General features: G+C 48.3%; 1 protein-coding gene across 8 annotated transcripts in view; it reads right to left on the bottom strand.

Moving 5' to 3' along the window:
• The window catches only part of KCTD18 (potassium channel tetramerization domain containing 18), a 465,170-nt gene that overhangs the window by 374,976 nt on the left and 68,002 nt on the right, over positions 1–22,192 (bottom strand). For 5 of the 8 annotated variants that reach the window (XM_069615783.1, XM_069615785.1, XM_069615787.1 and 2 more), the window contains 2 exons: positions 18,962–19,063; positions 6,793–7,063 (listed from right to left, as the gene is read on the bottom strand). In XM_069615783.1, the coding sequence (XP_069471884.1) occupies positions 6,793–7,042 (250 nt within the window). In that variant the 5' untranslated portion in view covers positions 7,043–7,063; positions 18,962–19,063. The remainder of the gene's footprint in view (positions 1–6,792; positions 7,064–18,961; positions 19,064–22,192) is intronic. The other 3 variants (XM_069615788.1, XM_069615789.1, XM_069615790.1) reach the window with 1 other exon arrangement.

Below are 22,192 nucleotides of genomic sequence, written 5' to 3'. Positions count from 1 at the left end.
AAAAAAAAAAAAAAAAAAAAAAAAAAAAAAAGCAAAGGCCCCTGCGGCGCCGGTTCCCGATCATGGAAGTGAAAGGGACCCAGCGTGAAGAAGAAGCTAAGTGGGGTTTGTTTATGTTGGGGGTGTGGGTGTGTCATGGTGTGTTGTGGGGGTGTGGGTATGTATGTGTGTTCGCATGAGAAATGTGCAAACTTTTGGTAGTTCACACCTTTCTCATGCAAAATTTCCGGCCGCGGCAAAATCAGCCACGGTCAGATCACGTAGATCCGTCTACAGAACTTAACTAAAAGAGGTGAGAGTATATATGTATGTGTGCAAAGTAATACATTTCAATATTTCAGTAAAGCAGTGTGGTATTTTTTCCATGAATGTGTAGATAAATTGTACCTGTGTGTCAGCCTACTTCCCTTCCCTCGAGTTAAAGCTTGACCACTCCGTCATAACACCAGTTTAAGAGATTTGGCTTCCCTTTTTGGGCTGGGTGTTCTGCCTCCACTTTAACAATAGTGGTTGTACATTCCTCGCCAGAGGCCCGTCCGAAAAAAACACCTTAACAGGAGGCAGCACACCGTCATGCATAACATTGCAGGATAAGGAACAAGTTACTTACCTGTAACTGTTCTCCAGCATGGGTCTGGCATGGATTCACATGCTCATGAATATTCCCCGTCAGGCTGGGAATCCTCGGTAAAGAAAAAAATCAGTATCAGTTTCGTTTCTGATCTGTCTTTCTCAGTAGCAACCAATCACTGATCTCTGGGTCATACTGCTCCCAGCCAATGACTGCCCTCTCCCTAACCCCCGCCTCTGGCAGCCATCTTCAGATTTGGTAGCACGCAAAGTGGCAGTATGACCAAGTGAAGAGCCGTAAAGGGGCAGGAGGGAGGGTTTGCATGTGAATCCATGCCAGACCCATGCTGGAGAACAACAGTTACAGGGAAGTAACTTGTTCCTTCTCCAGCATGGGTTCTGGCATGGATTCACATGCTCATGAATATAAGAATAAATAGCAGTACATATGCACAACCACGGGAGGTGGCAACAGGCTCAACATTAAGCAATACAACAACTCAACATTAAGCATCTCTTACCTCCTCACCAGGCTCACCTTAAGCGAACAGGTTGCGCAGCACTGCCTGGCTGACTCTGGACTCCTCCCTGGAATCCCGGTCGATGCAGTAGAATCTCGTGAAGGTGTGCGTCGACCTCCACGTAGCAGCCCTGCAGATGTCCAGCAGGGGCACACCAGACAAGAACGCCGCGGTAGCAGCGATCGCTCTGGTCGAGTGGGCTCTCGGACGGCTGGGCAATGGTCGGTTTGCCAACCGATGATAATGCCTGATGCAGCCGGAGAGCCATCTGGAAATGGAAGCCTTCGAGAGAGCCTTCCCTTGGTTCACAGGTCTAAAGTTCACAAACAGCTGTGATGTCTTCCAAAAACTCTTCTTTCGGTCCACATAGAACTTCAGCGCTCTAGCCACATCCAGCAAGTGCAAAGTCCTCTCGGCCGGAGATGAAGGCAACGGGAAGAAAACAGGTAACACCAAGGGCTCGTTGAGGTGGAAGTCCGACGGCACCTTGGGCATAAACGAAGGGTGTGTCCTAAGCACCACCCTTGTGTCGTGAAGTTAAGTATGGAGGCTTGCAGGATAGGGCCTGGATCTCTCCCACTCGCCGTGCAGAGGTGATGGCCACAAGAAACGCAGTCTTCCACAACAGGAATTTCAGCGGCGCCGAATGCAGGGGCTCAAATGGCGCCCCCATGAGCCTGGTCAGCACCACGTTGAGTTCCCACGCCGGGGCAGGGGCCTTCAATCGGAACAGTCCCTTCATAAATTCCTTCACCAGGCGATGGGACCACAAGGACGCCCGTCCTGTGGTTCTGGTGTATCGGGAGATCGCAGCCAGATGGATCTTGATGGAGGCGTGAGCCAGTCCAGCCTTGGCCAGCGACAGTAGGTACGGCAGCACTTGAGGGGCCGTAATCCGTAGAGGGTTAATCTTCTGTGCACGGCACCAGACAGAGAACCTCTTCCACTTATGTCCGTAGCACTTGAGAGTTGAGGACGCCCTGGCTTTTGCAAGGACCTCAATGCAGTCAGCCGGGATATCGTACCCTCCAAACTCTAGCGCTGCAGGAGCCAGGCCTGCAAGTTCAGCGACTCCAGGTCGTGATGAAGTATGGCGCCTCCTTCTCTGGAGAGAAGATCCACGTCTGTCTGCAGCTTGACTGGTGGGGACGCTGACAAGTCCAGAAGGTCCGGGAACCAGATCTGCCTCGGCCACGCGGCTGCGACCAGGATCATCCTGCACCGGGACCTTTTGAGCTGGTTGACGAGTTCGAGCAGCAACGACAACGGAGGGAACGCATAAAGGAACAGGCCTTCCCAGGGGAACGAGAAAGAATCGCCATTGCTCCTCGGCTGGGGAAACCTGCTGGCGAACCTCTGTCACTTGGAGTTCGTCACTGTCGCGAACAGGTCGATCTGGGGTTCCCCCCCCCCCCCATCGTCGGAAAAGTCGATCCACTTGATCCGGACGTAGTTCCCACTCGTGGCACGAGCGCAGCTCCCTGCTGAGTGAGTCAGCGATGGTGTTTTTTTATCCCTGCCAGATGAAAGGGTACCAGAAACATCCCTTGGGTGACGGCCCAATGCCACAGATCCTGGGCTTCCTTGGAGAGGGCTGGGGATCTGGTTCCTCCCTGCTTCCGGATGTAGAACATCGTGGTGGTGTTGTCGGTGAAAATTCTCACCACCTTGCCCTTGAGGGACGGGAGAAAGGACCTGAGGGGCCAGAACACTGCTCGGAGCTCCAGGATGTTGATGTGGAGCTTCTTCTCCTCTGGGAGCCAAAGGCCTCTTGCGTGAAGACCTCCAGTGTGTGCTCCCCACCCTTCCAGGGAGGCATCCGTCGTCACCGTTATCTGGTGGGATGGGGTCTGAAAGTCTGCGCCCGCCATCATATGAGTGCGGGTGCCCCACCACCGGATCGCTTGTCGGAAGGTCTCGTCGAGCGAAATCCCGTCCTCGAAGCTGCCCGTCGCTTGGATCCAGCGGGAGTCAAGGAACTCTTGCAGAGGGCGCATCCGAAGCCTGCACAGGCGCACGAGATATATGCAGGAGGACATCAGCCCGAGGAGGGACTTGATGGACCTCACCCTGGCCACGTCCGTGGCCAGCAGGCGCTGCACCTTGCCCAGGATGGCCTTTATCCTTTCTTCCGACGGTGAGTTTTGCTCCAAGAAACAGTGCGACTTGGACGGGACCAGGTGGGATTTGGGAAAGTTGATGGAGAATCCCAGGTCCGAGAGCAGCTGGACGGTCTTTGCTGCATGATCCATGGCGAGCTCCCTTTTCCCTGCTCAGATGAGCCAGTCGTCCAGGTAGGGGTAGACGTGGATCCCCTGCAGGTGGAACCGCGCTGGAACCGGTGCGAGGCACTTGGTGAACACCCTGGGTGCCGACTTCAATCCGAACAGGAGGGCCTTGAACTGGTAGTGCCGGTCCTTGGACCACGAACCTGAGGAACTTTCGGTGACCTTTCAGAATGGGGATGTGGAAGTACGCATCCTCCAAATCCAACGACGACAGGAAATCGCTCTCCTCCAGCTGTCCCAGCACGTGCTGGAGGGTGACCATCTGGAATTTCTGTGCCTTGATGTATTTGTTCAGCCGTCGCAGGTCCAGGATGGGGCGCCATCCTCCTGTCTTCTTTTTTACTAGGAAGTACCTTGAATATACTCCGGAGCCCCGGAGCCTCTTCGGGACGAGCTCGATGGCACCTTTTCTGAGCAACGCCCTCACCTCCAAGAGTAGTTGAGGGACGTGATTTTCCTTCGTGACCACGGGTGGAATGCGGGGGCACTTTTTTAGAAATTCGAGGGCGTGCCCCTGGCCAGGGTGTCCAGTACCCAACGGTCGGTGGAGATGGACTCCCACACGCTGACGAACTTCGCCAGCTGGCCTCCCACCGGGGTGCTTCGGTGGGGGCCCCGACTCCGCTGTCGGTTCAATCTTGCTTGGCGGATGCCTTGCCGCCTTGGCCTCCCTGGTGACGATGGCGGGGCCCCCCCCGACTTGCCTCGTCCTCTATAGGCTTCCTGCGACGAGGAGCGGGCCGCTTGGTGGTACGTAGGGGAGCCACCGCCGAATCCCTTGGAGGCGCCCTGCTTGCCTGCGGAGCTCCGAAAGGATGGCCTCCGTTGCCGGAGAACACCTAGGGCCCTAGCAGTCTCTGTGTCCGCCTTGATGGCTTGGAGGGACTCATCCACTGTTTTCCCAAACAGGTTGTTCCCGTCGAACGGCATGTCCAGCACCTTGGCTTGCACATCCTGGCGGAAATCCGTCGCCTTGAGCCAACCTCGTCATCTAAGGCAAACGCTGTTGCCTAGCTGGCGGAAACCGGTGTCGGCAATGTCCGTTGCCACCGTAATGGCGTGGTCCGACGCCACTTCGCCTTCTTGCAAGATCTCCAGGGCCTCGGCCCTCTTGTCATCCGGTAGAAAGTCCAACAGGGGGCGATCTTGAACCATAACTCCCTGTCGTAGCGGGCCACGATTGCGAGGGTGTTGGCAGCCTTAATCGCTGTTGCCGCAGACGAGATAACTTGTCGTACCATTGCGTCCAGCTTCTTCCCTTCGCCGTCTGGCGGGGAAGTTGACGTTGAGACCGACCACCCCCCCGCTTTCTTCTTGGCCGCTGCTGAGATGACCGAGTCCGGGGTAGGTTGTGCCCTAAGGCACAGAGGGGCCGCGTTGGGGACCCGGTACTTCTTCTCGTACCGATCCTTCTTGGCAGGCGTCGCAAAAGGGTTCTTGAGAAGGGTGAGACCCTCGTCCCAGATGTCATCCAGCAGAGGCACGGCGAGGACTGACTTCCTCCTGGCCTCACACTGTTGGTAAAAGAAACCTTCCTCCTTCTCCTCGAGGCAGAGCTGAAAAAGCTCGGATGCCCTGGCGATCATTGCGTGGAAAGATCCGATCTCATTGGACGGGGAGGCCCGGGCTGGTTATGGGAGCTCCGTCCCGTCGTCACCGTCGTCGTCGTTGGTACCCGTCGTGGCCGTGTCTGTTCCCGTGTCATCCCCAGGGACGTGGGTAAAGGCAGAGCAGGCCGCGAGGGCTGAGAAGGCGGGGCTGGGTGGATCCGTCTTCTCTTGTTCGGGGGGCTTCCCGCCGGGACCGGCTCTGGTTCCTCCGCCGGACCTGCAACCGAGTCCTCTGTCGGTGTTAAGGGCAATCTCGTCCTTATCTCTGAACATAAGGATTGTATTGCCAACAAAATGGCCACCGAGTTATCCTGCGGCTCCGGAAGCAACGGCTGACTAGGACCCTCCCCAGTGCCGCCGTCACTCATCACCCTCGTCGGGATCCCTCCCGTGGGGACGGGCCTCCTCGACGCCCTCGTCGAGGCCCTCTAGGACTTCTGCCAACTCCTGCTCGGATGTTGTGTCCGTGTAGGCAGGGAGACTCTGGGCCCCGAGGTCGCCTCCACTGGTGTAGCCTCCACAAGCTGCGCCAGGGCCGCCGCGACTCCATCGATATAGCTCTTGGCCGGGTGAATCAAGGCCTTCACCACCTTAGGCGCGCTTGAGGCCTTCACCTTGGGGGGAGGGTCACTGCCTCGCCCCCCCTCGGCCGAATCCTTCGAGATCGACCGGGGCCTCTCCAGAGGCTTACCCGGGTTCTCGGATTTCCTCTTCCCCGAACCAGAGCGTTGGCTCGTGGTTGATGATGACGGGGAAGGTGCGCCCTGCCTGGCAGCCGAAGAGCCCGACCGTTCAGCACTCCCGGTGCTTTGCCTTCTGTTGGGCCCCCGTCGCCGGGGTGCCCTCACAGGACTAGACCGCTCGGACTACTACTACTTCTTCTCACCTGACGGACTCCTTCCTTCCAGCCAGTTGGAGAGACGAAGATGTCGGTCCCTGATGGTCCGTTCTGACATGTTCCTGCAGAACGCACAGTCCTTCTCCACGTGCGTTTTGTCCTCATGAAGGCAGTAGAGACATTTCGAATGCTCGTCCTCCTTGAACACATTCTGTAGCTGGCATCCAGGGCAGACCCTGAACAGCTTTCTGGGCGTCGAGCTTCCTTTCTCCTGGGACATGTTCGGGTAGGCCGCAGAAACTTCTGGAATGTTCCAGGAAGTGTAACTCGACAACATTTTCACCCTCGAGGGGCGTAGAAAAAATCCGACACAGATCCCCGTTAATCGGATGTAGAGACGGTGGAGCTTGTGGCTCCATTTGACTGAAAAATGAGAAATTCTCTTTGAAAAAGCACGAAAATGCAGCAAAAGCTCGAGAGCTAAACAAGAGGACTCCCACACTTGAGCGTGCAGTAAAAATCTGAAGATGGCTGCCAGAGGCGGGGCTAAGGGAGAGGGCAGTCATTGGCTGGGGGCAGTATGACCCAGAGATCAGTGATTGGTTGCTACTGAGAAAGACAGATCAGAAACTAAACTGATACTGATTTTTTCTTTACCGAGGATTCCCAGCCTGACGACGGGGAATATTCATGAGCATGTGAATCCATGCCAGACCCCATGCTGGAGAATAAAGTATGTAATGTGTGTGAATAAAGTTTGCATGATTAAATTCTAGGGGCTACCGATGTTTGGAATGGTATGAAAAGTTATTCTGTATTAGACAATAACTGTGTAGGACATAGTATGTAAGCCTTAATAATAAAAATAATGGATTTCATTAGCTGCAGGGCCTTGTGTACTGCAATGTAAAATTGAGCTTTTAACATTTTGCAGAAACATGAACTAAAATGTATTCTTTATGTACCATATTCATCCTTTTTTAGAGGAAAACGTCCGCTGAACATGGCTGCCAGCATGGAATCCTTGAAGCGGCACAGAGATTCCCTCCTAGCTGTGAACACACATCCTCCCACATTGAGCCGCAGGACCTCTGACACATCCTCCTCTCTGGTCCCGTTATCTTCAGTCCGTACTGTTCTTGCATCAGCCTGGTCCCCAATATTGTCTTCCATTGCAGAGGCCACTGGGATGCAGGGGCTCAGAAAGGTTTCCATCCAATTCCTTATCTGGTTTACCTAGTTACAGAGAAAGAAAACGCTGAAGTACTCCTATGCACCAATATATCATTGTTAACTCATTAGGAGCCATGGCAAGGAATTAAAGAAGGACTTTAAAATCTTAACTATTTCATGCAAAGCAAATAAAGAGTTTAATAATTTTTCTAATTGTTGCAAATGCAAAACAATCATATGACATGCATTACTTACCGTAAAAGCATTTCTGATGGTTGTATTTGCTTAGATTCACATGCTGTGCATAGTCCGACATCCAGTGGTCACTGCGTAGTATTGCATCTTGTTTTTCAAAAGTCGAAAAGAGGACGTCGACATAGGCATGTCTGTAACACTATCCCTAAAGTGACGTGCAGTGTATTCAAAATCCCTCACGCATCGAAGTCCTTCTGTTTGTATTTTTTCTGCCATGAGGGAGCCTTATGACTAACGTGAGTGAGTACAGAAAATAGAGAAAGTAATAAGACGTCTATGTTCCTTCCATCCGAGCAGGGAGGAAGGATGGGCGCATGTGAATCGAAGCAGATACAACCATCAGAAATGCTTTTACGGTAAGTAATGTATGTCTTCTGATGTTTGTTAATCTGCTTAGAATCACATGCTGTGCATAGACTAGCGAGCAGTACCCGGAGTTGGAGGTGGGTTGTGAGAAGGAACAGTAGAGAAAATGTCTTAGTACTGCTCGTCCCACCTGGGAATCAGATCTAGAATGGGCATCTAGACAATAGTGTTTTGTAAAGTGTGTACAGAACCCCAGGTTGCCGCTTTGCATATTGACTCAAGGGGAACATTTGCAATGAATGCTATGGATGCCCCGGTGCCTCGAGTAGAATGTGCTCTAGGCTTGAAGGGCAGTTCTCTCTTAGCAAGAGTGTAGCAGAGAGTGATGCACTGGACAATCCATCTAGAGATAGTGGATTTGGAAACTGCATCTCCTTCTCTTCCTGCCGCCACTGAGACAAAGAACTGATTAGTCTTTCTTACTGGACGAGTTCTTTCCATATAAAACATGACTGCCCTGCACACATCGAGTGTGTGTAGGCTCTTCTCGCCCAAGTTTGAAGGGTTTTGAAAGAACGTTGGTAGTTCTATGGACTGGTTGACATGAAACTTCTAAATTAATTTCGGTGCAAACCTAGGGTGTGTGCGTAGAACCACCTTATCTTTGTGAACTGTTACGAAGGGATCCAGGATAGAGAGCGCTTGTAGTTCACTCACTCTCTTAATGGAGGTGATATCAATCAAGAAAGCAGTCTTGAGAGTGAGATCCTTAAGGCTTGCTTTATGCATGTGCTCGAAGGGGGAGCCCATTAGCCTGGTTAACACGACGTTCAGATCCCATCCGGGAACTGGGTTAGATATAGGAGGGTGAATTCTTTTCACTCCCTCCATGAAGGCTTTAATAACTGAAACCTTCCACCATGACACCTTATGTTGTGACATAGTGTAGATGGAGTGCAGCTAGGTGAACTTTAATAAAATTAAAGACTAAACCGGAGTCCAGCAAGTGAGTCGGGTATAACACAATATGTGTGGGAGAGCAGTCAACTGGGTTGATGCTCCTCGAGTTACACCAGATGACGAACCGTTTCCACTTACTAGAGTGGCAGTAACGAGTGTTCGGTTTCCTAGCCTCCCTGAGAATGTCCATGCATCTCTGAGGGTGCTGCAAATGTCCAAATTCTATGACCTAAGGAGCCAGGCTGCCAAGTTCAGGGTCTGCAGGCATGGATGCAGAGTTCGGCCTGTGTCCTGTGACAACATGTTGTACGGGTAGGGTAATTTCACTCGAGGAGACAGTGACATCTCCATCAGATGAGCGAACCAGGGTTGGCAGGCCCACATGGGGGCCACCATTATCAAGGTAACTTGGTCCTGGTGCATCTTGTGCACTATCTTGTTGAGAAGGGGAGTTGAGGAGAAAAGCGTAGACAAATTTCCCTGACCCTGTTATCCAGAAGCCGTTCCCTTTGGAGCGGTTCTGGGGGTACCTGGAGGCGTATCTGGCATTGGGTGTTCTCCAGAGTTGCGAACAGGTCGATCTCTGGGAAGCCCTATTCTGCGAAAACGTTAGCGATGACGTCTTGGTGTAATCGCCATTCGTACTCTGCGGATAGAGGGAAGTCTCTGCTGAGTCCGTCTACCAGAAGATCGAGTTCCCCTGGTACATGTTGTGATAACAGGAACATGTTGTTTGAGAACCCACTTCCAGATGTTATGGGACAGCTTGGACAGTCCTGGATAGTGAGTGCCCCCCTGCTTGTTTAGGTAGTACATGGCCGTGGTGCGGTCCGTGAGGATCAGCACTGTTTTTCCTTCTAAGTGTGTCTGGAAGGCCTTCAGTGCTTTGAAGACCGCCAAGAATTCCAGTAGGTTTATGTGTTTGGACGCCACACTTGGAGTCCAAACTCTGTGCGCAGTCTGATGGGATAGGTGAGCCCCCCATCCTGTGAGGGATGCGTCTGTGGTTAGAGTGGCTTCCACTGCGGGAGTGGTGAAGGATTTCCCCATCACAAGGTTTTCCCTCGACCACCACTGCAGCGAGAGAACCAGGGCTTGCGAGACAACCACTAGATAGTCCCATTGTCTGCTGGCCTGACACCACTGGCTGTTGAGCCACTCTTGCATTGGGCGCATGCGCAGGCACACGTGAGGAACCAAATAAATACATGACGCCATCATTCCTAGCAATCGCATGGCTTTGCGTACCGTCGCCTCTCGACCGGCTACATATTGAGGGATCTGAAACAGCATGTTTTGGACCCTCTCGTTGGAGGGGAAGACGAGGCCATCCCTTGTTCAAATTAGAGCCCCTAGTAATTGCTTGACTTGGCTGGGGTCTAGACTGGACTTCTTCTCGTTGATGGAGAAGCCCAGGTGGAACAAGAGGTCTATAGTCTTTTGGGTATTTGAGAAGCATGTTTCGTAAGAATCCCCCGTTATGAGCCAGTCGTCGAGGTAAGGATAAACCGGAATGGACAACCTGCGCAGATGTGCCACTGCCAGTACCTTCGTGAATACCCTTGGCGCTGAGGCTATGCCAAAGGGTAGCATTTTGAACTGATAGCGTTTGCCTTCTATCATGAACCTGAGGTATTTCCTGTGCGCTGGCAACATTGAAATATGAAAATATGTATCTTTCATGTCTAGTGTTGCCATGTAATCCCCCTGTGTGGTGAGCAGGGGGGGGATTACTTCCTGCAGAGTCACCATACGACATTTTTGAGGTTTTACAAATTTGTTCGCTGGGCGTAGATCTAATACAGGGCGCATGGTTAGATCCTTTTTGAGTACAAGGAAGTATACTGAATAAATCCCCTCCTTCAACTGTGATGGAGGCACAAGCTCTATGGCTCCTTTTTGCAGCAGTGATTCCACTTCCTGAAGAGGATGAGAAGGTGTTCTAGTGTGAGACGTCTTCCCTTTGGAGGTCTGAATGTCGGGAACCGGCTGAACTCGATGCAGTAACCGTGGGCTATAGTTGACAGTACCCAACGGTCTGTGGTAATCCCCTCCCATGTCTGGAGAAAAGATGTTAACCGGCCCCCGACCGGGGATGCATGGGCGGGAACCGAATTATCGGGTCATTTAGTGGTGGTGGCCGGGGAACCTCTAGGAGTAGGGCCACAACCCCTTCCTTTGCCACGACGTTGGCCTCTCTGAGCGTATGCCGTGTTGGTTCCTTGAGGGGAGGACCAGTTGCTGGCTGAGGTGTACTGTTGCTGAGCTTGTCGTTGGTCATGAAAAAAGCGCCTATTTCCATATCCGCGCTTATTGGGGGTCTTGTGATCTGGTCCAGGGTTTTTAAAGTCTCATGCTCTTTTTTGCAGTTTCCAGTGCGTCGTCAACCCCCTTTCCCAACAAGTTGGAGTCCTCCAGGGGTTTGTTAATGAGGGACGCCTGTGTCTCTGGCTTGAACCCTGAGTTCCTAAGCCATGCATGCCTTTTAAGGAGTACGCCCTGGACTAAGGAACGGCCAGCTGTTTCTGCAGCATCTAAGGTATTTTTAATGATGCTCTGGTTCACTTGAGTGCCTTCTGTAACAGTGGCCAAAAGACGGGTGCAAAGAGGTTCAGGGACTTCCTTTAGGCCTTCGCGCAACATGCCCCACTGGGCATCAGCGTAACTAGCCAACAGCCAAATGCCGCGGACGATGTAATCCTCTTCCCGAGATCATTGAGCTTTTAACCCTCTTTATCAGGGGGTGCTTCACTGGTGGACAGAGGAACCCCTGCCCTCTTCCTCGTGGTGGTCACCACCAGGGAATCTGGGATGGAATGACCCCTAATGTATAAAGGGTCTGCGGGTGAGGGGCTAAAGAGCTTCTCAATCCGTGGGTTAACACCCCTGACTAAGGCTGGTGTAGACAAAGAGGGAAAGAGGCGCCTCATGATCGAGGAGAGGAATGGCCTGGCTAGCAGGTGGCTTTTCTTTGATGATTTTTTCAACAAAATCAACCTCTGGGGTAGTTTCTCCCGTATCGATTTGAAAATAAGCAGCCGCCTTGCGTAGCATGGCATTAAAGGTGGGCTGATCGTCCACAGGTGAAGGCTCTCTGACAGGAGTAGTCTGTGGAGAGGCCAGATCTAATGCGTCCGAGTCGGTTGACGCCCCAGGGGACTGCCATGGCTGTGGGTCACACATGTCAGGGTCTTCCTCATAGCCCCCTACAGGATCTTGTAGGTCCTCAGTATCCATGAATTCATCATCACCCTGAGTGTCAACATGAGGGTCCTCCTCAGTGAGGTCATATGTATTCAGTTCCTCTTCCTGGGCGTCACAAGGTCTAGGAAATTTGGCTCGAGTGTCATGAGGGATTACTTCCCTTGGTCTTTTAGGTGGGATGTGCTCAGAAATGGCCACAAACCTATCCAACCTGTTCATACAGGTCTCAAATCTCTCCCTGGTCCAGTGGGAGGACCCAGAACGGTCTAGGGGCGGAAAGGCTTGCTTCTCTGCCTCCAGATCAAAGTGGAGGAAATCCCCCCGTCGCCCTCCGAGAAGCTGTCCCGTGGGCCAGACGGTGGAGTAGTGTCTTTGGGTCTCTCCTTCGACCTAGGGGAGGGTTCCGGCGCTCCCGTCGCGCCTTCATATGGTCTCGGCTTCTCCTTGACCCTCTCAGTAGGCTTCGGTGAATCCACCCGCCTTTTCTGGGAGTCTTCGGAGACTATCCTCGCGATGCTTTCATCGACCATCCTCCCCTCCGGGAGCTGATCGTGAGGAGTTGTTTTCGGCAGAGCCGGAACCTTGCAGTCGACCGACACTTTCTTGCGATGCATCTCGACGGATATTTTAGGGGTAGCGCCCTTTGTATTCGACTGCCCGGTCGCTAGGTGTGAATACGGCTGCCGGAGGGCTGAAAAAACCCTTACGGTCGGTGGGGATGGCCGGGGCCGGGCCACGTGGTCGGCAGCGCCGATAGGATCACCGTCCGTCGAGATCCACCATCTGTCGAAGATCTGGGATGTGGAATGGCCATCGAAAAAAGGGCTGGAGGTGATATGAGTTAACAATAACAATAATTAACAAAATCGACCAAGGATCGAGTCAATGGCAATGTCTCTTACGAGCTCCGCTTAAGGCGACCAGTATTCTGGGCAGAAAAAAACTATCTAAGGGACCTTGACGCACGAGGGATTTTGGGTACACTACATGTCACTATAGGGATAGTGTTACAGACACGCCTATGTCGACATCCCCTTTTCGACTTTCGAAAAACAAGATGCAATACTCTGCAGTGACCACTGGATGTCGGACTATGCACAGCATATGATTCTAAGCAGATTAACAAACATCAGAACTGTCCCAACATGACTGAAATTAGTCAAAGGGTTGAAGCACATCAAACACTACTACAATATGACAGGACCACCAAGATCGACCAACGCTGCACGCCTAACAATGCCTTGTTGCATCCGGAAAGGACATGACAACTCACTGTTCGCAACCATAATCACTATATGCTGGACCTTGCTGCCGAAAGTAATCAAAAGCTGCAGGATCACCTTAATTTCCAGAAAGCATTGGAACCCTGGAACTTCATCAGAACCTAAAAAGCAGGACATCTCTTCAAAGATTAGAAGGCTCTTTCGGAACATAGTCGCAGAAACAAGAGCACAAACTGTCAAACTGTCAACATGCTGATCGACCAACTAAACAGACTGGTTTACAGATAAAATATGAGATCTACCTGGGAGCATCAGTAGCGTCATCATTGGATCAGATACCTGTATGCCAACCTGTGGAGTTGCCCCGCTCTATGCCAACATTAATCATCAACTAGCCTATCAACCTTTTACCATAACCAACACCATAGATCACCATACCACTGAAACACTCTCTGAAAAACACAAGGAATAACTCCTTAAAGCACATGTACAACGCATGCATGGACCTGACTGGGTCACCACAGAACCTCTCACTTCATAACAGATACAAATAAATCAACCACTCAACACCACCATAACACAAATACTCTATCTCTATCAACCTGCAAACCCACCCCTGGATATGCATAGGCAAAGTTTTACAAGGCAACTCGCCTAAAAAAAATTACAAAAAAATGAAATAAAAAACATTATGCTTAAACATTATGCTTATCTTGTGCACAAAGCCAAGTGGCTTCTTATGCATGCCAACACAGCAACAGCTGCAATCTTGCCCTGCTCTTTCTGAAACTAACCCCGAAACCAACCAAACCCATCCCTCTAGAGATGCTGAAGTTCTAGGAGGCCACAACCATGCAAGAAGCTATGCAATACATAGAAATAACATGCATGTATCATGATGAGAACAATCCCTCAACAACCTTCATTAACACGAATGGAAAAAATACTGGATTCACAACCGCCACACTTCCTTAAGAGGTCAGTCAATCATTGCAATAGTAGTCCTGAAGAAAGACCATTTGTAAAGGTAACTGTTGGCACAGTAAAAAGAGACACTTTTGCACCAAAGTGGTCAAACGTCTCTTTTTCCAGAGTTAATGGATGGTCCTGTGTCAACTTTGTTTGGTGTATCCTTGAACAATAAGGGCAAGAAACCAATTTAATATTTATTGTTGTATAGACTATCCGGACGGTTGAAAAACAAACCAATGTTGTCCCGTTTCAAGCTATTAACAACAAAGGAATGATGCAACACAAACAATGTGCTTCCACTAATGCATGTAAATAAAAATGTCCCATTAACTTATGTCCTCTTCAGATTGAAGACCTAGATAAGTCCAACTCCTGCTTGTGATGCAGTTCTCACAAACTCACCACAGCAGTGGCAATGGTAGAATTCCCCCCTACTCCGCCCATATAGAATGCTTAATTTAATATTTCTATGAGCAACAGCCACATTTATTTCCTTTACTGTATGGAGCCATCTATAAAGAACATTGAAAGATGTACCCAATTCTCTGACAAATCACTGTGCACTATGAAAAGTCTTACATCATTTGGTGCATATTAATGTGTAAACATGTTAGATAAGATAAGACGCTCTCTTAACCTCTATGGCAGAAACTGGCACACAAAGAATTTCAACACACTAAAAACGACTTAGCTTTGGGTTAGCGCACCTAATTCTAACCACTTTGGGCATAGGAGTAGCAGAGGGTTCCTCAGATGGCCCTCTTAATCAACCAAATGATAATTGCAGGAATGGGGTAGGGCAGAACAATCCCTCTGTCACATTACACAATGTAGCAAAAACAAAACATGGGTTTTAGAAACACAGGAGTCACTGATCAACAAGTGCATTCTTTACATCAAGAGGGTGCAACTCCATCATTAGGAGTGACATAACTTAAGTGAGCCAGAAAATGTCCAACAGCAGTGATGTTATGGTTGTGGTCTCCCTGAAAAGTGAGTATCTGATGCAAGGCCTGCTGTCCATCGAGCTCCGGGTGTACCCCTCTCTGAGGGTCTGGAATAAAAATTAGGCCAACTATCAATAAGCAGACTATGGGTATTTTGAATATGAAATACGCAGCACGAGGAACAGTACAGAGGGGGTCTACAAACATCAGACATGAGACAAGCACCAGCCAGGCAGGCACTGGCCTGGATGGAGTGGACGGACAATCCCTTACCCCCATAGTCAAGTGGCAACCAAATGGGAGATAAATTAGTTTAATCTCATGGAACATAGCCAGCCTATGAAAACATCTGGCAGATCCCAATTGGTGAAGCTTCCTTCGGGGTTATGATGTAGTGTGCTTCCAAGAAAAATGGGAACTGGGGTTGATTTCATTCCAGGGGTGCGAGGTGTTCCAAGTCCCGGCAATTAAAGGGAAAAAAGGAAGACCCTCTGGCGGCCTGGCAACATGGATTAACACTGATCTTGATTGGCAAATATCAAAGATAGAATCTAGTTCACCAGATGTCCAGTATTTGGTGCGTGATCCCTGGGCGGTCCACCGATCTCCATGTTTAAAGTATACAATCGCGTCATAAACTAAAACTTGTCCAACGCAATACAATTGGCAAGGAGACTCGCAGAAACTAGTAAGTAAAAGAGGGATCGGGCCCCCAAATTATATTGGTTGGTGATCTGAACCTGCAAACTGAACACCTGTCTTATATGGAGGGGGGTTTGGGATGATCATGATGAGATGTGGGAAATCCCCCCCCCCCCATTGGCATGGATCTAAGGGCATGCAATTGGCGCTTTGAGAAAGACCAGCCAGCTAAGCCCACTTACCAGGGGAATAGCTATACCTCGCATATTGACTACATCCAAGAGGATGTGGGCATATGCAACAACCTCTGATAAACAGGGGAGTGATCACAGGCCATTGTGCCTAAAGCCAACACATATGGGCATGCAAGACAGGGTTTCCCAGTGTAATCCTAGTAATATAGACCAAATCCAAGGACAATTCAAACTAAGGATGAAGTGGTCCGACCTTGACTTGAAGTCCCTGAAACATGGAATCTATGTGTCAATCCTGCCTGATTTGGAGCGGCGATTGACTATGGACCCTTCCAACGCCAAAGCCTTTCTTGTATATGACGGGCTAATTTTGGGCATAAAACCCCTGGTCACAAAGCCCTGCAATTGTGTAAAAAAACGTGCTATCAAAAGCGCCTGCTGGTATGATGAGGATTGTAAGACAGAAAAGCTTGGCATTTTGGTCTGCCTAAAGAGTGGTTTGGGCGTTAACAGGGCCGAGCTGAGGCATCTAAGAGCACAGTATAGACGGATAATCAAGTCTAAAAAAGATAGCTAAACTCAGCAGGAATGGGAAAGGTTACCGGAAGCTTCCAAATCCAGGAATACCACATTGTTTTGGGAGGTTTTTCAGTGGGAACAAAGAAGGTGGTGGAAATTACTTGGTTGATAATATCACACAGAGTACATGGAGGGAACACTTCCAGAACCTCGATGGAATGACAGCCCAGCCGAGTCCCAGTGTATTACACCATGGAAGATACTGGTTTTGTTTGCCTGAGATCACTTCTTTGTACTTTGGTGCTGGCTTGTGATACCCAGTTATCAATAAGTATGATTTTATGATTTTCCACACTTAGGTTGTGTTTTTCCACATTTTCTGTCGTATTTATTATTGTATTCTTTTTGCTATTTGCACCATGCCTGATTGGCATTGTTTCACCTAGGTGTTAAATATATTGGTGAGTTTTTCAAGAAGGTTTAGAAAGAAAGCCACATGCTTTCAGATAGTTTGTGCCGACACGTGTTTCAACCTCAAGGTTTTTCTCAAGGCAAGGACATCAAATGATAGGTCCCGAATGGTTAGGAAAGCGGTCAGGATAAGTGGCTGGGCTGATTAGTCCCTGAACCTGGTTGGGCTTTGACATGGTCTCTGGTCTCGCAGCGATCTAGCTTTACCCCACTGTGAAAACTCTGGGGGTCCATATGAAGGCCTCGCTCAGCGCCGATTCACACGTCGACGAAGTAGTAGGCACTTCACAATACCATCGACAGTATTAAGACAAATAAAACCTTTGCGGTCTCCTAATAATCGCGAAACTCTGGTTAGGGCAATTATCATGCTCGGTCTCGATTACTGTAATTCCCTATTGGTCGGTGTCAGCAGTAACTGCATCAAGAGATTGCGGATTCTTCAGAACGAAGCTGTGTGGATCATCCTTGACATTCCCAGGAAAAAGCATGTCTCCCAAGGTTGGAGGAAACTTCACTGGATGGAAATTACAGACAGATAACACTTCACAAGTCTTTTGAAGGCCCATAGATGCTTTCATGGAAAGGCTCCCGTCTAACTAAAGGAACAACTAAAACCATATGTTCCCTCAAAACTAGTTTGGTCCACCTCAAGCGGTCTACTGGCTGTCACCAAATCTAGGAAAGCCAGAGGCCTGGGACGATCTTTTACCGTACTGACAGCTCAAGACTGGAACACCTTGCCACCAGAGCTCAGCTTGCAGAATTGTTACTTGGCTTTTCGAAAGCGTCTAAAAATGCATCTATTTGACTGACTCCCATTCTCCTGCTTAGCTGATTGACCCACGATTAGGACTTTATGTTTTGTCTCGTCTCCTCTTGTCCTTGTATATTTGTAGCACCCTGATAGTTGCGAGCTTCGGCGCTTTATGAACAAATAAATAAATATCAGTTTATAAATGCATTTTCTTGCTCTTTTGAGCATCCTTTTAAGGTCTATTGATAAGAGTCCAGTGTTGCCCATAAATTTGATTCTCCTCTTTTACTTTTTTCCTTGACTGTGGATTGGGAAATGTGCTTTTTTCTATTGCTAATTTGGGATTTGTAAGGGTTAATATAGGAACTGGTGCTTTGACCCGTTCCCGGTGTGCCATTGGCCAGTGGTTTTACTGTGATATACATTACCTCAACCTAGGAGATGTTAAATTGAACAGGGTGAACTCAATTAATTAATAGTGTTGTGGTACTGTGATGATTTGGCCCAATAGTATTCACAAATGTGTTAGACATATTTTAATTCATGCTTTTCATTATTTGATGTGTTTTACATTGAACTATCGCTAATATCGAGATGTGTATGTGTTTTTTGGCAAATGACTAATTGTTGAATAAAAGCCATATGATGATGATCATTTATTTATTTAAAAGATAAAGTAGACAGTTATGTAGCCTGCTGCATCAACTTAAAGTATATTTGGTGATGCGTTGCAACTTGGCCGTATCAGAGCGCAATAAGAAATCCAGTAATACCAATAGTGGCTTGCTATCACTGCTACTGTAACTCACATGACAACAAGGACATTGGAAGGGGCAGAGAGTTACTTGGAAATGGGGAAAAGAGCAACATTCTCCCACAATCTTGCAGCTCAATGAGGGACAAAATTAAATCAACTTAATCACAGTTGCAGTTCCTAAAGATGCATTTTGCATAATACACGTATAGCTCAATTTATTATGGGGATATGTGTACCAGTGTAAAGGCTGGTGAGTTCGCTGTTCAGACTTCCAGTAGCTCTCAAGCAAGCATGCAGGTGAGGATAAGAAAAAAAGCTCAGTGATGATTGGTTGGAATACAGAGAAGATTTACAGTTGGGGCAATGTGGTGTAGGTAAAACAGTTGGCACGGGTTTGTTGGACAGAGAGTGAGGCAGTCATGCCTATACTAAACATGGGTTAAAAAAACAAAAACACACAGACACCAGCGGTCTTTTATAGGGTCCGCCATTTCATTTTGTTTATGAGGTGAAGACGAGCGTTTAATGGGAATAAAGGAACCAGGAAATAGCTGTTTTGAATCAAACAGTTCCCCACTCTCCAATAACGTACGTGGCAGGAAAGCACTGCTATGCAGATTTATTGTGGAACATGGAGTAACAAATGTGTTTGCAATATGTGACAAATACAAATCAGGTCATGAAAGAATGAAAAGGAACAATTTTAAAGGAATCCCATATACTACTCGTTGTGGCCTTATTGTTAGGGACAAACCTGCAGGTTGACCTTTCCAATGAACGAGGTTGCTCTTGATGAATGTTCCACTGAAGCCCACTGCAAAATGCTTCATAATTTGCTAGCAAACCGGTGGCATACCTAAATGAAAACATTCACAATATCAGTATTGACTGTTAGCTGCGCATACATTGAATAAAGTGACACAAAAAGATAAACACGTGTTGGGTCCATTTTTTGTATTCTGGAGCAAAATGCCATTTGGTAACAACTTGAAGACACTTTGCTCCTCAAAACTGTATATAAACAAACATAGGTGATACAGGCGACAAACATCTACCAAATGAAATATTGCTCAGAATACAGACCATCAGTTAAAAACAGAAGCTTTGCATATCAAAGACCCAGCTGTATCAAATTCGTACTCCTCTTCCTCCATAGCTCTATTTTCTTTTAACCTCTTTTTAAAATTGCAAGTTGACAAGGTCATGTAACTCTTTGGGCAAAGCATTTTGCATTAAACTTCTACCTTCAATGATTAACCCACACCACACACACTCTCCCACCCCTCCAATTCTATGTAATGTATTTCGAGCATTTCAATTTTGGATCAAAACTGGAGCGTATATTTACCTGGCTTGGGACCTTTAATCAGCGCAATATGATGGTTCACTATTTATTTATATAGCGCACAAACAGCCCAGGGGCATTGAGGCGCTGTTACTTGCAAGAGCTTAGTTACAAGGGTATGGGAATGGTAGCAGTCGTTGGCACATTATGAATGTTACAAACATAATTATCATTACAGCTTTGCGCCTTGAAACACTTGTGTATAGGCGCGTTACTCAGTTGTATTATTTTCTGTATAATTATTAAATAAAGTTGGAAATAAACACAAAAAAAAACAAATGCCATATCATATATCAGTTTATGCATTTGGTCATAACATTACATCTTATGCAGTGGGACATATGATTAGTGTTCATGCTGATGCGAGGGACCTTATGTGAAGAGGATGATTTTCATAGCTTTACGGAAAGCGATGAAGGAGGGCTCACCTCGAATTGTGCGAGGGAGGGCATTCCAGTGTGTGGGTGCGAGGTATGGGAAGCTGGATCCGCCTGCTCTGGCTCTTTTTACTAGTGGAACACAGAGCATGTTGGTATATGGTGATCTGCTTTGGCCTTGTAGAGGAGACGGGGTGGATCCTTTGTGAGAGGTAAACAGGAGCAGTGAGGTGAATGCACTTGTGGGACTGTGTCAGAGCTTTGAAGACGATTCTTTCCTTTATTGGGAGCCAGTGGGCTAGTTTTCTGGCCTCCAAGATGTGTTCTCTTTTAGCAATGACTTGGGCAGCATGGAGAGCACTATTCTGTATGACTTGTAACCTCTCCAGATTTTTATTGGACGTTCCTAGAAAGAGTACATTGCAGTTGTCTAGCCTGGAGCCAGTGATGGCTCTGGCTATGTTTGTGCAGTTCTCTTTGGAGAGAAAGGGCCTGACTGCATTGATTAGTTTGGCATGATATGCAGCTGAAGAGGCTATTGCGTTGACCCGTCTGTCCATGGATAGGTTGGAATCCAAATAGACTCCAAGAGTTTTGACTGAGTCAGAGACAGGTAGATCACGGTCTAGATGAAAGCATGTATTTTCAGTCTTTTACAAAGGGTAAAACAAAGCGCTGTCATTAATGCGCAGTTAGAACCTTTTTATTGACAGCTACTTTGTAGTGTCGCCAGATACATAGAAATTACTTGTTTCGACAATTATGACCTGGGCCGGACCGTACCAACTGTTAACAGGCCATTAGCCTAAGGAAAAGGCCAGAGCAAATAAAATCCATTACTGAGTGCCCTCACGCCTGGTCATTCTGGTCAAGAAGTCCCCACAATATATGCACAGTGCAAATGGCTTTTTAGGAATGTTAGGAGTTTTGTGATGGGGGGGGTTTGAAACAATGATGGCCACATGAAAAATCAAAAAGAACTCTACTTTTTCCATGGCAGTTAAGAAGGGGAGGAGGCACAGATGGTGGTGAGTGACGAATAGAGAACGAAGTTGGCACGTTAAGTACTTCATTTTCAAACGATAAGAGCAAAGTGGGAGGCAAACATAAGGGGAGTAGAAGGGGTAGCCGACAGCTAGCTCAGAATGTGGGCGTGTACCATGGGATCTAGGTTGCTTTTGGAGAAATCTGATGATCACGCTCCACACCGCAGATGCTAAAGCACTGCAACAACATGTCCGCCTGGACAATTACATCAATATTGCCCTTCAGCAAAAAAGAGAACACTATTGCCAAGTTACAACATTAAAAAGGTGCTAGATTAGATTGTGGCTCAAGGCAAAGTCTACTTTGCCAGACCACACAGATGTCCAATAGTCTTCATGCGGGAACGGGCTAAGCTGTGTGATAAGAGCCAATTAAACAGTAGCGTGCCATTGTATGCACAACATAGAAGGACTTCCACCTTTTCGCCATATTGCCATTGCTCCCTTTATAACACTACTTACGTATTCATTCACTGGAGTTTTGAAATGTGCTGAATTGCAATCAACGAACATATCCTCCAAGAGCCAGGGTAGAAACCATTCAATGCTAACCCCGCTCGTTACATTACAAACCCTCACATGGAGGAGAATAAAGGGTACGGGGGAATGAGGCAAGATCAGTTAACACCTATGCATTAAGGTCACATCACAGATCCTGAAGTGGTAAATATAATTCAGGGTGGTGAACTTTTGCAAAAGAGGGCAGATCGACAAATGGAACTGAGATGAAGAGCGATTGTTAGACAGGCAAAGTAAAAGCCACCATGGTTGCTAGCTCAGCATGCACACTTGCAAGGTATCTCCACAAAGTGCTTAGGCCATCTAAGTAGCTAATTTGTGTGGGGGACAGTGTGAGCATTACAAGGGGTGGCAAGATGGTCCGTAGCAATATGCAGGAAAGTGCTTGCCAGTGCTACCTCGACTGGTGAGGCTAATGCAGGATCCAGATGTCAATCCAAGCTGACCATACAGCTTCGTAGTGAGACGGTGTACCTAATGCCCAAGAGTTCTTGATGAGGGACAAAGATTCTTTTAAAGCACTTGACAGAATCAGGTTGGCATGGAATCTCCCATTTGGCAGTTAACCGAGATAAGCAGAGGACACCCAATTCTATTGCTGGCACATCCTAGGTGGCTGCAAACGTATTATCACTCCCAGAATTAGATTCAAACTGGTCGTTCTGGCCGTCTGGGGAGGATAGCTCAGGGGCAACATG

Source organism: Ambystoma mexicanum, chromosome 9 (genome assembly GCF_040938575.1).
Source record: "Ambystoma mexicanum isolate Mex_15411 chromosome 9, UKY_AmexF1_1, whole genome shotgun sequence".
NCBI classification, from domain to species: Eukaryota; Metazoa; Chordata; class Amphibia; order Caudata; family Ambystomatidae; genus Ambystoma; species Ambystoma mexicanum.
The sequence above is the reverse complement of the archived record's forward strand: the minus strand, read 5'-3'. Positions and strand labels throughout refer to the sequence as shown.